At 40.6% G+C, this 16,079-nt stretch overlaps 1 protein-coding gene across 1 annotated transcript in view; it reads right to left on the bottom strand.

Moving 5' to 3' along the window:
* Positions 1-920: 920 nt before the first annotated feature.
* The window catches only part of LOC139453864 (focadhesin-like), a 347,871-nt gene continuing 332,712 nt past the window's right edge, over positions 921-16,079 (bottom strand). Inside the window, exons 3-6 of the mRNA XM_071235318.1 lie at positions 6,941-7,012; positions 5,940-6,094; positions 3,120-3,299; positions 921-1,146 (exon numbers count right to left, since the gene is read on the bottom strand). Of these exons, the coding sequence (XP_071091419.1) occupies positions 921-1,146; positions 3,120-3,299; positions 5,940-6,094; positions 6,941-7,012 (633 nt within the window). The remainder of the gene's footprint in view (positions 1,147-3,119; positions 3,300-5,939; positions 6,095-6,940; positions 7,013-16,079) is intronic.

Raw genomic sequence — 16,079 nt, forward strand, 5'->3', positions numbered from 1 at the left:
GGTGGCCAGAGCCATTGGTCCCCCATCCCCCAGGATACAGGGAGGCTTCATTTAAGACCAAGGGAGACTTCATTAAAGGCAGAAGGAGATCCATTTAAACTATCTTGACGGAATTGCTTCCCTGCCTTATCAATCCCAATCCCTTGTTTTCATTATATAATCCTGGCCCTCCTATAAAGAGACGCTCCAGTGTGTATGCCGCGCCTTTCATGGGGCTGCAGAACCAGAGCTGTGTTATCGGAGGTCTTATTACAGTTGTACAATAGAATTCGGACAAGATATCGGCCCAATGATTTCTACTATGAAAGAATCTGATGTTGTCTCGTGTTGAACTAACATGAGTGACTATGAATCGATTGTTTCTTAACTTGTTTTTGAGAATTCAATTTTTTTATAGAATGATGTTCTTTTCCAAGCTCTATAACTAGTACTGAAGGAAACAAAGCACTGAGGCACCATCTAAAAACTTAAATTCTATGAAAACACTGAAGCAAACCATTTTGGGTGAGCGATAACAATATACAGATGTACACTCATACAGAACTAGTCTCCATACAGGACCATGCTTATTGTGCATGACCTAATACCTTGGTGGCCCAGTCATCTCAGAGAAAATAGGAGTCATCACTGATTTTCAGTGATCCATTCCATTTCACCTCTCGTTTGCCTTTTATGTCCAATGGAATCTGGGCTGCAGGTTATCAAGACTGATTATTCTCTGGTGTTGTGTTTTACACGTACAACCTTGAGAATTCCCTTGACCTTTGACACGTGTAATCAGTGACAAATGAGAAAGGTAAACATACTTAAAAAGCTACATGACATTTCAAAAACAAAATGTGTCGACAACAGGGGGCAAATTGAAAGAAATCCTCGCATCTCTTCTGGGATGCAGTAAATGTGAATTATCCTGCATGGACTTAACCCTGAACAATGCCAATCCCCAGTGGCTGCACGCCTATTGTGAGGGGGCCTATATCGGCGGACATGGAACTAGGGTACAGACACCTGTAAGCTGCACCCCACAGGGAGGTGATGTAGGGAGGAGGAGAGTCCCAGATGAGGATGACACTTGCTGTCTGTGTGGGGTTGAAGTGTGTGGGCAAGGCTTTGATCATGGCCACAGAACAGTAAACAACATGACAGCTGCTGTGAGGGATAGGTGAGGTGAGGTGAAATTGGGTTTAACGTCGCGTCCAAGATTATTGCACTTATATATAGCGACGTGCATGCACGTGTGTGTGGCTGCTTGTACCAGTCAGGACTGATGCTGATTTATAGTGCTAGCTCACTGAGATACCATGCCACAGTTTAACATGAATACCCCATTCAGACACAGTATACTGACTCCGAGCCGACCAGTTCATGTTTTAACCCCTTAATGCCGAGCACCAGACAGGGTAACAACAAGTACCATCTTGTAACGTCTTTTGGTATGACACGGCCGGGGATCGAATCTCTGGGCAGAAGCTCTACCTCCAGACCACGGAGGCAGTCCCGTGAGGGATAGAAACCATGGTGGTGGTTTAAAGTTAAACCTTTTTACTTTGCATGGATCTGACAGTAAACGTGCTTGTGGAACTGAGTGAGTGAGTGAGTGAGTGAGTGAGTGAGTGAGTGAGAGTGAGTTTACTTAGTCAGACGTGAGATAAATACAACAAATTTTATGGAAACCAACTGATTTCGATTGACTTGTATTCAATAAAAATAAATCCACCATTCTCCATCAGACTAGGACTACATGAAGTCAAAGAGAGATAACATCTCTGGTAAACATGTCTGTAAGTCTCACATTAACATGACAGGCATGTTCCCTTTCCAATCATCAACACCCGCAAAGACCACACCTTGTTTGGGCATCAGTGTCTCTATAGATCAGGCTTGATGTTTTCATACCGGATCATGTTGTACTAGTATCGTGTATGAGCTTGCTTCATGTCACTCATCCCACAGATGTGACCCGGTAAGTGTCACTCCATTGAAGCATCACCTGGCTTATATGAGGGGGGGCCTCATGTACCTCTCCCTGTCTGCAAGGGGATCTCATCTCACTGTCTGACGTCACAAGTGGCAAAATGTGAGGCCTGGCTAATTGTTAAACAAGTTGTTTCATGAAATGACAAAAACTGTGAATCTGATAAAAATATTATGCAATTAAGTTTGCCTGCCTTCACTTGTTGTAGTGATGTAGCTCACCTGATACAAATTGAGCGAAATTCTGTCAAGGGATAAAATGCTGTACAAGAGCACCACATTGAGGTAATGAGGTACCCTGTTTGAAAATAAGGATGTGGGCACAGATTCTGATTGAAGGGGCACTCCATGGAAATAACAAGGTGCCCTGTTCGAGAATGGAGTTTGGCATGTTGATTCAGTACCTGACTGAGTAAGGGCACATATTATCAGTCCTAAAGTACCTGATTGAGTAAGGGCACATATTATCAATCCAAAAGTACCTGATTGAGTAAGGGCACATATTATCAGTCCAAAAGTACCTGATTGAGTAAGGGCACATATTATCAATCCAAAAGTACCTGATTGAGTAAGGGCACATATTATCAGTCCAAAAGTACCTGATTGAGTAAGGGCACATATTATCAATCCAAAAGTACCTGACTGAGTAAGGGCACATATTATCAGTCCAAAAGTACCTGATTGAGTAAGGGCACATATTATCAGTCCAAAAGTACCTGATTGAGTAAGGGCACATATTATCAGTCCAAAAGTACCTGATTGAGTAAGGGCACATATTATCAGTCCAAAAGTACCTGATTGAGTAAGGGCACATATTATCAGTCCAAAAGTACCTGATTGAGTAAGGGCACATATTATCAGTCCAAAAGTACCTGATTGAGTAAGGGCACATATTATCAGTCCTAAAGTACCTGATTGAGTAAGGGCACATATTATCAGTCCAAAAGTACCTGATTGAGTAAGGGCACATATTATCAGTCCAACAGTACCTGATTGAGTAAGGGCACATATTATCAGTCCAAAAGTACCTGATTGAGTAAGGGCACATATTATCAGTCCAACAGTACCTGATGGAGTAAGGGCACATATTATCAGTCCAAAAGTACCTGATTGAGTAAGGGCACATATTATCAGTCCAAAAGTACCTGATTGAGTAAGGGCACATATTATCAGTCCAAAAGTACCTGATTGAGTAAGGGCACATATTATCAGTCCAACAGTACCTGATGGAGTAAGGGCACTCGTAGCTGTGTCCGGCCTCAACAACTGCCTCTGCTTGTAACGTCAACAGTTGGGAAATAGCTGGAACAACTCCTTGAAGGCTTCTGTAAGAAGAAACCAGAACTGATATAAGACATACGCCATAAATGAAGAACAATAAAGAACAAAGCATGGTTTATTTCATGATAAAACATAGTTCTATTATGACGTCATTTCTGGAGATTAAAATATGGGCATGCAGCTTGATGACCTTAAATACTGGACGACCTGTACCACTTTTGGGGCACTCTGTCCACATCAAGCTGACACGCCTTGATATAACTGGAATACCCCACTCGCTGCGGCTCTCACTCTATGTTTAATAACAATCAAAAGGAAAGAACTCCAACTTATGGCATGTTTTACTTCGGAACTTTTCCATCACAGCATTGTACATCAGCCATCTAAATTCGCCATTCGCGTAACAAAACCTTGTTTCAATTGAGAGGAGGTGAGATAACTCTAATCTGATGTTGAAAACCTTATCACAAGAAATTGCAAAATATCAGAATTGTTTTCAAAGTACCATTTCAATCAAATTCCTCATGCCCTTTGAGTATGATGACAGACCAGTTGCAGCCACGCTCATGGCTGCAGATCAGACTTTCTGTGTTGGCTATCACATAATTTTTTTCTTGCCTCAAACAGATATCGAAATTGTGCTTCCAAACAAGCGCAAGGGTTTAATTGTCATCATGTGTAAATGGTGTGATGGTATTTGCTGCCTGTCTGGAATTCTATTTCCAAAAACTTCTGAAAACAGCTTACCACTGAATTCCCTCTCACAGTTTCTGTAGGTATCTTTTATCTCAAATAAAACATGCATTTACATGTATACCAATCACGGCAATTTGCGCCAGTGAGCACAACATATTTACCCCCTAGCAAGCGCTACAATCGTGCATTTGTACTAAAACATTACTCTTTTTATCCCAGTCTGTTAAGATTTTCTACCTTTTAGTTGACATTATTGCTTTTTCACAACCTAACTTCTGTAGATAGAAGGTGTTGGAAGAGATACCACACCAGATCCCAACTGTTTGTGTTTCCTAATGTGCACAGCACTATCAACACAGCGAGGTCGTAGCTTGATCCTTCGGTGGTATTTACAGTGGTAACTCAGTAAACGATATAGGTTTAACTACTCTGCATTATTCTCCACATGAAAGGGCTGGGAGGAGATTTGAAACCTGACCAATAACACTGAAACCATACAATCTTGAGTCTCTCATCAATCCAATTTATTTCTGTAACACCACAAAACTTTTATGAGTAATCTGACGATTATTTACAACGTATTGCATAAGTGTGAAGTAAACAGTTCATGTGACAATGCATATATCATGTAACAATGAATGTCATGTAACGGTGTAGATCACATAACATTTCTCATTTAGTAATATATACACGAAACGCGTGTAAGTTAAGATGGCTACTCTAAGATCTAAAGCTGCTGTTCAGTCGAGGCCTAGTTGTTGTAATTAATGGTGTGTATTATAATTATTGTCTCTGTGTGATTTGGGTAATCATTAACGGCTAGACTGATCTATAACAATTGCATTAACTTGCAGACAAAGTATTGATTTAAAGACTTGATTCAATCTTGCCATAACTGCTGATTAGCCTTAACAATCCTGTAACTAGGACTAGTGAGGGAAATGAGCTTTGATCACTTTGACCAGCATTTCAGTCACATGACATGTGTGAAACAGCTTGAAGACATTTACCACTTGAAACTGACTGAGCGAACTCAGACACCATGCTGCAATGAATGAATACCTGACTCAGATACAGTGTACTGACTCCGTGCTAACCAGTCCCTGTTTTAGCCCCTTAATACCAAGTGAGTGAGTGAGTGAGTGAGTGAGTGAGTGAGTGAGTGAGTGAGTGTTCCAGTTATATCACAGCGTGTCAGTTTAATGTGTGAGGAAAGTCGGAAGTGAAACCCATCAGCACAGGTTTGCCACAGACAAACCAAGAAACACAACTGGGGTGAACTGGAATTCAAACCCATGATCGTAGGTTTCTTGTGTGCCCCAGGGATGCAACTCTGCACAGCGAACTGTGGTGCCTTAGACAACGGAGCCACCCATGCCCCTGAATATCACAGACATTGTACTGATATACCAAGCACCATTATTATGGTAAAGTTGGTATGGGCAATCATGCGTTTTCTCAATGTAAAGTTACATGATCTGTAGCCTGAACTTTATCATCACCCGATCAATGATATTTGTGATGCCAATAAGGAATTGCCATTTTCAATGTTAGGATATGGCTTTTTATTCAGTTACGGATAAGCTATTCCTAAATTCCGCAAAAGTGTAAAAAATACATTTCTAAACATAATAAACAATTGTATTCATGTTTTTTAACATTTGAGGTCTTTATTATTTAGTATTGAAGTACATATATATATATGGGATCCAACATCTGATTACACCATTTCCTAAATAAACCTAACTCACTCACTAACTCACTTTGGTAAAGAGTGAGTGAGTGAGTTTTGTATTACACCGCTTTTAGCAATGTTCCAGCAGTATGAAGGCTGGGCCACCAGAATTGGGTTTCACACATTGAACCCATGTTGGGAATCGAACCTGGGTCTTCGGCTTGACAAGCGAACGCGTCACCGACTAGGCTACCCGACTACCCCTGACAATACTCTCAACAGAAGAGACGGTGGTGGGTGGTGCATGTCCTACCTGGCTGATGGTACAATGTTCAGCAGACTATTGATGACGTAGGTAAACTCGGCCTCCTTGAGGACCACCAGTTTTACCAGAGCCTGGGCACTTGCTTCACTCACGATGCGATCAGGTGAGCTACAGCTATCCCATAATGCTTTCAGCTCCAAAATCTGTAAAAGTTGGGAAATAATTAAGAAAGTAAATGTTTGTTTGTCAATGCTTAATAATTAAGTTAGGGTGATACAATTGGTACAACTGAGATAACAATTGGATTCCATACAATTTTGAAAATAGTGAAAATTTCACTAGAATATGTACAGATGTATTCTTTTAACCTGGTATAGTCAGTAGCTTTATGGTCATAGCAAATCCTGTGATAACAACACGAAGGTTCTACCATATACATTAGTGGCGGGACGATATACCGATGCATCGGTGGATCGCGGATTTTTACTCCCCGATACAAGTATCGATCACAGTCACACACTAAAAGTAAAAAATATTGATTCTTACCTTAAAAGTTTGCTTTAAATAACTGTGACACCAAATACTAATTAGAGTGAAAATACCAAGAATCAGGAGGAGAAATTGACATGTATTTGACAATTCGTATTAACTTTCATACATTTCACAAACAAACTGATAAGCAGTTCTCATTAATATGAAAAGATTCATAATATGAGGTATTTCCTCATATTTTTAATTGATTCTTCTTTCAATTTGAATAACCATCAGAGGCAAAAAGAATTAATTAAAAAATTAATTCTCAAAAAGATTTTGAAGGGGCATTTATATCTTAAACATCATAGCATGGGGCATAACTGCTGCTGTAATTTCATTAATCAAGACCTGAGTCGAAATTAGATGAAACTTTCTGTCCTTCCCTAAAGTCAGAATTAAACAGATTAAGTAATTTGTCAGATGCAGAAAGTAGTTGGCTAACACAACCTATCCCTCACACTGACTTGAGGGTCCCTTGGGTTTTGTCACGTATACAGAGGAACCTGCTGACTGACCTCTGGAGTAGACGCATCAATGGTGGCCTTCCCGGACTTCTTCACGACATCTGAGTACAGTCGCCACACAGCCTGGAACAGAGGCAGCAGGTGAAGCAAACATCAGGAGTAAACACAAGAGTGAGTGCTTCACAGTCCGCAAAAGTCTGTGAGATGCCACCCACCAGTTGACATCCTAAGAGACGATATACTTCACTAGTGTACAATGATTCTCAGTGTGTGCGTGCGTGCGTGCGTGCGTGCGTGGGTGGGTGCGTGCGTGCGTGCGTGCGTGCGTGCGTGTGTGCGTGAGTAGTGAGTGAGTTTAGATGAGTGAGTGAGTGAGTGAGAAAATATTGTTTCGTTTTTAAGAGTCAACATGATGATGTGGATCAGAGAAGTACTTGAGGCAAAGATGTCCTAGGACTAAGGTGTTGACAGGTGTTCTAGTGGTGCTGTAATACCCTGTGCATAGAGTTACCTCCCTCAGATGTACCAGGATCAAATTATCATAGGTTCCAATCACAGATTATGGACACCTTGCCATTATTCCCAGATTATGACCCTTGGTTTGTCAGCACCATTCCATTTTACTCATGCATGTCACGTCCACAGCGATGTACTCCCTCGCTGCATTAGTTTCACCGACTTAAACAATGAAATATCTGGTCCTCAACTACACTGACCGAATCAAGTCACAAGTCATCAGTTTTATCAAAATCTTTCACAACTAAGTCATAGGAGCATTACGGTATGTCAGAAACACTTGACTTGCAGAATTTCTAATCAAAAGCTGAAAAGATAAAAGTCCCGAGCTAATTACACTGACGGTTTATGGTTCGATATTCTGGACCTACTGACACACAAGAGGATGATGCATGCACGCATCAGTGATCGGAGTATTTTTAGTTACACGATTGCTGTCATGGTCAACGATGATCGTCTACAGAATACTCTGGCAATTCTGAAATGATGAACGACATGTCTGGCTATCTGTCTGCATCTATAGTCAGGCTATGATACAATCATATGATCAATCACACTGTCGCAAACTCTTTCTACATAGAATACAGATCATCTTCTGTCTGTGACTGAATGGAGGACTATGTGTTAATCAACTTTGCTGCTGAATTACTGAGATTAGGCTTGGTGCAAGAAAACCACGACACAAGACACATGATTGAGTGTGAGCAAATGTACAAATCTTTACCAAGACCCAGTCTAAGTTTTCTTTCCAGCTAACCACAGTCAGGTGAGCTACAGAGAGTGAGTTGGGTTTAACGCTGCTTTTAACAGTATTCCAGTTAGATCACCCCGTGTCAGCTTAATGTGGGAGGAAAGCCCAAAGTGATGCAGGTCTCAGATGCTTACCAGTTTGGTGAAACCCACGAGCATGGGTATGGTAATGAAATCTAGAAACATGAACGGGGCAAACCAGGATTTAAACCCACAATCATAGGTTTCTGGTGGGTCCAAGAGATGCAACTCTGCACAGCGAATTGCGACACCTTGCACGACTGGGCCACCTGTGCCCCCAGGTGAGCTACAGCTGTCAAATGGTACAATGTTCAAAAGGCTATTTCCGACATAAAACTCAACTTAATCATCACCAGTTCAAGCAGAAACAAACACCTTATATTTTGACCAGGTGAGCTACGGACAGCCCCTAATACTGATGGTCCAATGTTCAAAGGGCTATTTGCAACACCAAAAAACTCCACCTAATCATCTCAAACCACTCATATTTGGTTAGATGAGCTGCAGCTTATCCCCATGGAATAATGTTCAAAAGGATATTGCAGACCAGGGCAAACAAGAGCTTGATCACATGTTCAGTCACATTTCACTCAGCAACATTCCAGCTATATGTCTGGAGCAGACAATCTAGTGATTGATATTATGAGTAATGGGACACACTGACATGCCATCAACCAAGGCAGCGAGCCTAATCATCCACACCTTATTGCCATCACCATGGGTTGCTGAGGATCAGTGCTGTTTCATCGTAAGGTAAGGTGAGCACGCAAGCTAGGTAACTCCAGGGGCTGACTCAGCAGGATTAGAGGCCTATTAAGGGAGAAAAATAACTGTGTCAAATGTTGCTTATCGAATGGTTGGTGCTTGCCCGAGAAACGTACCAACATCTATCCCAAAACATTGTATTGATAATAAAAACAGTTCAAATCCATAAGTCAACTCTGGTTTTCATTCATGGCAAAACTGCTTCTAAAATGCCACATACACAACAGAATGTCACAGTTTCCCACCTTGCGCTTACAACTGGAAATGGGGAACAATCAACCCCTCTAAAATAATAACATTTCTTCATGGGACATTCAGAGCCAGCTTGTTGAGAATTGTTTCTTGAAAACATTGAGATTCTGAATCAGCATGGTTTCATCACAGACTATAAGAGAAGATTTATCAAAAAGTCTGGTATTTTCAGTGACTACAGGTTGTTTTACCATACATGAAAAAACATCCAAACTGCTAATACACTTTATATGACAAATGAGGAGAAAATCCAACCAAATCCTCAAGTCATCAGATTATATATTCCAAAAACACCAGCAATAAATATGGATTACAGATCAGATTAAAATCCTCCAAACACAAAAAGATCAATGATTATTCAACAGTACAACTTCTTGTCAAAGGATGCACTGGCTCCATAAACACCGAGGATATCTTTGAGATGTACCAGCTGCATCATAGTGTTTCCACTTGTCAACAGAAGATGAGAGCACCCATTCATCCGCATTTACACATTTGCTATGAATTTTGATATACTACCAAGACCTCACAAAGTCCAAATTATCTGATCTCAGTCAAGAATTGCTCTCACATATTTGCCATGCACAGCCACCTCGGTGTGGAGTCGAGGCAAGGAAGTCACAGTTTATCAAGTCAGCATCAGAACTGCACTGCTTAACACAACTTGTAAGTCAGTCAATAACACCAAGGTCATGCGTCTCCTCTAAAACTTGGTGTTTCACAGCATTCATACCATGTAGAATGGCACCATGCCTCTGTATCCCTGCCTGACAGTGACACACAGCGCTTATGGGAGTTTGGCAGGTTGCAGGGAGCTTGTGCATCCAGTCCATTAAAGGAGCTCTGGATGGGCTAGTGTCAATAAAATATAACTTTACTTTGTATTAATGAATCAATCATTTATCTTCACCATGAATCAAATTTATGCACTTGTTTGCCTTTCGTTTGCTCTGTATCAAGCATCAAATCACATACTCAAAGATATTTCAATGCCAATCATAAGCGTCCTCCTATATTTTCCGATAGATACAGATAATATTGTTTTGATACAGAATGAGTGAGTTGGCTTTTAATATCATTTTTAATAATATTGCAGTTATTTTCCAGCATGTCAGTTGGAGGAGAAGAAGCAATGCCCATCACTGATGTACACTCTGGCACTCTGATAAGCCCTGAGGGCAGGTCACAAGCAATCTATGTAAGAGGCAACTAAATGGATCGGGTGGTCAGGCTTGTTGGTTTGGTTGATTGCATGTCATCGCATCCCGACGGCATGGATCACTGCTCACAATATCACTGGATTGTCTTTTCAAGACTTGATTTTTCCAGGCTGCCATTATATCCAAGGGGTGGCTGAAAGATTTGAGCATGACTATGATGGACTGTGTTGAGGCTGGTTGCTTATTATTTTTAAACTTAATCCCCTCTGAGGTCCACACGCTTCTGCCAGCAATGCTGGAGTAGACACCACTGGTTTGCTCATGCTGACGTAAATCCTTCCCAGACAGTTTTTTCTTCAAGTTTGGAAAGAGGTGGAAATCAGACCAAATCTGGTGAATACGGAGGATGTTCGATGTGTTCAAAGCCACAGCTATGCATTGCAGCCATGGTAACAACAGACTTGAGTACAGGTGCATCATCCTGGTGGAACAACACACTTGTGAGGTTTCCAGGAAGATCAGCCTTGATATTCGCACTGCCTGAGACATCAGCAAAATGGAACAGACTTTGCCTTCTCGGCGGCGGAGATGTTAGATGTTTTCACTGCTCTGACTGCTGTGTCCTCTGTGTCTGATTATAGTTGTGAACCAAAGACCCCTCCATGGTTACGCATCACTCAACAGAATCAGCTGGATCTGCTTCAATACAATGAAAATTCTTGTAATAGATGATGAACCCGGAGCATTTCTGATCAGGACTCACAAGCCTTGGAACTCAATTTGCTGAAACCTTTGTCTTGCCCAGTTCATCCTCACAATCTCATGAGCCACACCTTCTGTCATGGCTATGCATTGTCCTTAATCATATCATGTATTTTAACAACATGTTCCTGAGAGGTGGCAGTTGAAGGTCTTCCTGTTCTTGTATCTTCTTTGAGGCTCTTCTCTTACCTAACTCTATTGCCCACCTCATCACAGTGGCAAAGGAAGGAACATCAGCCTCTCAAGTTGATTCAATGCCTCAAGAGTAAGCACTGTCAGTTCGAGACAGCTCAGAAGCCAATTCTGTCCATTTTCATCAACATAGAATACCTAGTCACTTTCATGCCTGCAGGAATATGCTGCCTGGTTGTGTATTTGTTTCAATATGCACTCTGTAAGCAAAGAAAGTCGTGTTCTTAACACATGCTGTTAAGTGTGTTCTGTGCATCATTCATTGTAAGGCTAAGAACTTGTAAGACATCCTCCGTGGCTGGAATGTTGCTCAGTGTGGCATTAAACAACAAACAAACAAAACACTTGGGTTGAACCCACAGTCAGTGGTATAAGTTTCTGACAGGCCAATCAGATTGAATCAAGAAATTGAACCAAAAACTAAGGTGAGGTGAATATGGTTTAACGTCGCATTCAAGATTATTGCACTTATATTGCGACATGCATGCATGTATGTCTGCTTGTACCAGTCAGGACTAATGCTGATTTTATAGTGCTACCCACTGAGATACCATGCTGCAGTTTAACATGAATACCCCACTCAGACACAGTATACTGACTCCGAGCCGACCCGTCCTTGTTTTAGCCCCTTAATGCCGAGCGCCAGACAGGGAAACAACAAATACCATCTTTTAATGTCTTTTGGTATGACATGTCTGGGAATCAAACCCCGGACCTTCCACTCCCCTGGCACATGCTCTACCACTAGACCATGGAGGTGGTCGACCAACAATCAGACAGGGAACTGTGAACAACAAATTGCGTCCATGAGCTCGCTGGAATAACATATTCATCTTGACCACAAGGTCAGTGGGTCCGTCTTTCATTCAGAGCTACATAATTTCACAGATGCCTTAACTTTGTTTCACTAGAGGCTAGGTATTAGGCTTGTCATGTGGCTACAGTGCAACTTGTTTCACTGTATAAATCCACAGTGACTCTCACCTCAAGTGTCAATGCATTTCATGCTCATCCTTTCTTTCAATAAGAGCAACAAAACCCCTTCCATATTCATAAAAAATCATTACAAGAGTTGATTGTACAATTCCGACTACCATATTTGACGTAATAAGCGCCCAGGCACTCTCAAAATTTGAAATAGGGGGCTCTTATTAGAATAAAAGTTTGGAGAGAAAAAACAGAGTTGAAAGAATGTAAGTTTTGTCATGGCGACTGATTTTGTTCCCATTTGCATGGTTGTTTTCGTTGGTGAAAAAGTTCACACATATCAATTTGGACTCATGTAAGCTTGGGGTCCAAGCTTCACGTAACGGAGGGAAGTTGTCATGGCTCCAGGGTAATGAGCCTTTGCAATTAAATGTTCTTCAGACAATGGGTGTCGTAAATCAGTCGCCATGACAGTTTCCTGGTTTATGCTGACAGCCTGAAATGATACAAAATAAAAGTCTGTGTGTATTATACACGACAGATATATTTATCCAGAATTTAATTGCCCATAATTAAGGGTGCATATAACACACGAGTGCGTATTATACTTGTCTTGTGTACATTGATCAATAAGAAGTGATGCTAATTGGGATTGTTCACTTGCCAATATATTAGCAAATATCGCCGTGGCCACTTATTAGAGTGGGGCGCTTATTACGTGAATACGGTATATCAAAAGCTTATGTTAATGAATCACTATCTAATAGTGAACGTATCCTGCCCCACTGGTGGAACCTGTCACAAACACATGCAAAGGCAAGTCAATTCTTTATTTGAAAAAAACAACAATATGGGAACATGTAGTAACAAGTCAAAATAGGGAATTGTATCGAATAGCATTTTTGTCACTGATGGAAATTTCCTCCCCATGTCTACCATGAAATGTTTGAAAGTTGTAACTTTGATCCAACAACTGAGCTGTATGACGCTCTTTGAAATCTTGACAGAAAGAGTGCTTAATTGTACTCAAAAGTTGTTAAATGTAGGCACCAAGGGCTGGCTGCAGGAATACTGCTCTACATAAAGGGAAAGAAGACTGATGGCAAGTCGAAGTCATCCTTCTTGTCATACAGTCAAAGAGAACCTGCACATCTGAAACTCACCATACTTAATGCAACTGGTCTTTTTTGTCTCTTTGAAATTACAGATGGATGTTTTTGGTAGAGTTATATATATAGAAAAGACATTTCAGTCCTGATTTCTTCTTACAATCTGAATATTTTGACATAGGTGTGTCAAGCTGATCTAATAATCGTGCTCTTGGGATTATGGCCGACAGAATATCTGAATAGTTCCTTGGAGATATTTTTCTTCCACTGTTTATTTTTTATGGGTTGCTGGATTGAGATGATAATTTTGAAATGATTTTTTATCTGATTTCTCTTGAGAGAAATTTATAGCCAAAAGGTGCTGTATGATTTCAATGATTTTGTTTCGTTTTGCCTGCACACTGTACACTGGGAAATCACTTCCTGGTGTGAAGCATATACAGGAAACATTACTTGCATAACTACACCTAACACAGTTTAGGAAACATTCTACCATGAATGTAGACTTAGTCAACCAGTGTCATTGAGAGTTGAATTATCTCTGACTAAACTGCTGATCATTCAGAATCTTGACTAACATCAAAATGATTTGCCTTTAATTTTATCATGGAAGAATGGAGAAAAACATATTGTGTTTTCAATGAACAGCTAGCTTACCTTAAATCTAATTGGGCTAAATTGAATTTGTAACAGACTGCATAGTGGGAGATTTCAAATGTAAAAGTTTCATGTGGTTTAACCTACATTTACAATTTAGATGGAAAAAACAGTTTCTTTATCTCCTTAAAGATTGACTGTGGATTTATTTCGGTTCATCAAGGGATGAATAAAAAAATGATGTGCGAACTATTTTAATCTGCATTGAGGATTCTTACAAAAGTTTGCACATCGTTTCTTTGATTAATACCTGTGGTCAGTTATCCCATGCCAAGATTTAAGCAATTTGTCATGGTTCAGAAATAGGGGTGTGCTTAACCTTTTTCTTTGTGTATAGTTCAGAGAATAATTAGCAAGGCACTTGACAGACAGACAGACAGCGAGACAGACAGACAGACAGACAGATTACATGCCCACCACAAGGACAATCGGTCCAGGTGAGCTACAATTGGAATCTCACTTGTACCTCATAAACTCTGGTCGACCTGCAGCATGTTACCAGCAAAGCTTTAATGTACAATTATCTCAAGAATTTCCTAGGGGCGGTCGGGTAACCTAGTGGTTAAAGCGTTCGCTTGTCACGCCGAAGACCCGGGTTCCGATTCCCGACATGGGTACATTGTGTGGAGCCCATTTCTGGTGTCCCCCGCCGTGATATCGCTGGAATATTGCTAAAAGCGACGTTAAACCATACTGACTCACTCACTCAAGAATTTCCTACAGTTTGTGCTACCTGAGATAAAACTTCTTAAACAAATGCTCATGATATGGAAGGAATTGAACAATGGACTCTACTTTTAGTATAGATTTCTTGGGAATATGGAAAAAGTTTTGTCGTTTTACTTATATAATAATTTGGGATTTGTATAATAGCTCCACTTAAAATGGTTACCTTTGCAGTTTCAGGTGTTACATTGATACTTATTAGATTAAAACATTTCTTGTATCAATATGGAAAAAAAACAGACAGAAATATTCTACCACAGGCACAAGAATTGTTATGCAATTCCATATATTTTTGACACCCTACCGTTTACTGATATAACAGCCAATTCATTCTCAAACTTCTCACTCCAAATTAAACACATCTAATAACAAAGACATCACGTTCATTTACAACCAATAATGTCTCAGTCGACTCCAAACTATTCGCCCTAATGAGGACATCAAGCCTGACATTACTGCCATGGTCCGGAAATCAAATCTAAAGGAAACTGAAATTAACACGGCTTAACTGTACATGTATTGTATAAGTCCTAGGCTTATAGCTGCCTGACAAACAAGCTCATAATCCTGCTATGATGTGACTACCTGCATGTCGTATTGATCACAACCCTGCTGTTAGTGGTCGTGCATCGCCATTAGGACTAACAACAAAACTGAGTTTTCATTACAAAATCCACTTTCACACCTTGTAGTCGTAATAGAAGATTAGCATGTTGTTGTCAAAAGGCTGAACGGACAAAGGATTTGAGGCCAATGCATTGGTCATTTGGTCACTTAAAGGCCAAGTGTGTAAATCAATTTGAACTCATTGCCCTTCCCGATGACCAAGTTGCAGTGGTTCCTACTGATTAAGAAAAGTCTGAACAGCTACTTCAGATAATCAAGACCTGTTGCTGGGACAAGCTGGAAAAGTGTTGTGCATGGTTTTCTAATGTCTTCCCAAAATACAATAAATCAGACTTGTGAATATACTTTCTAAAGATTAATTTCTCTGTGATAGATTTTTCTACACATATTCTATCACATAGTTTATGACGACAGTAAACAAGAATACAAGCTACAAAGAACATGGTAAACCAATCTACATCAATGGATATGCTGGTATTATCACTTTGTTTATGTGCTGATTAGCTACATTTGAACAGTCTTAAGGACATAGCTCATTGAAATCTACCAGTGCAGCGCCCTGTCTGTGTTCCCAAGAGTGGCGATCATCCGGCTCTGACACAACGAACAAGGTGTGTTTATCCGGATCCATGTTTCTGTCTCCTAGTCTGCCGGGGACACTGACTTATGAGAGTGTCTGAAGCTCGGTGACTGCACCAAGTAACATGCTCAGATGGATGGAGGAAT

The sequence above is a fragment of the Haliotis cracherodii genome, unplaced genomic scaffold (genome assembly GCF_022045235.1).
Source record: "Haliotis cracherodii isolate W230 unplaced genomic scaffold, xgHalCrac1.p SCAF_1, whole genome shotgun sequence".
NCBI classification, from domain to species: Eukaryota; Metazoa; Mollusca; class Gastropoda; order Lepetellida; family Haliotidae; genus Haliotis; species Haliotis cracherodii.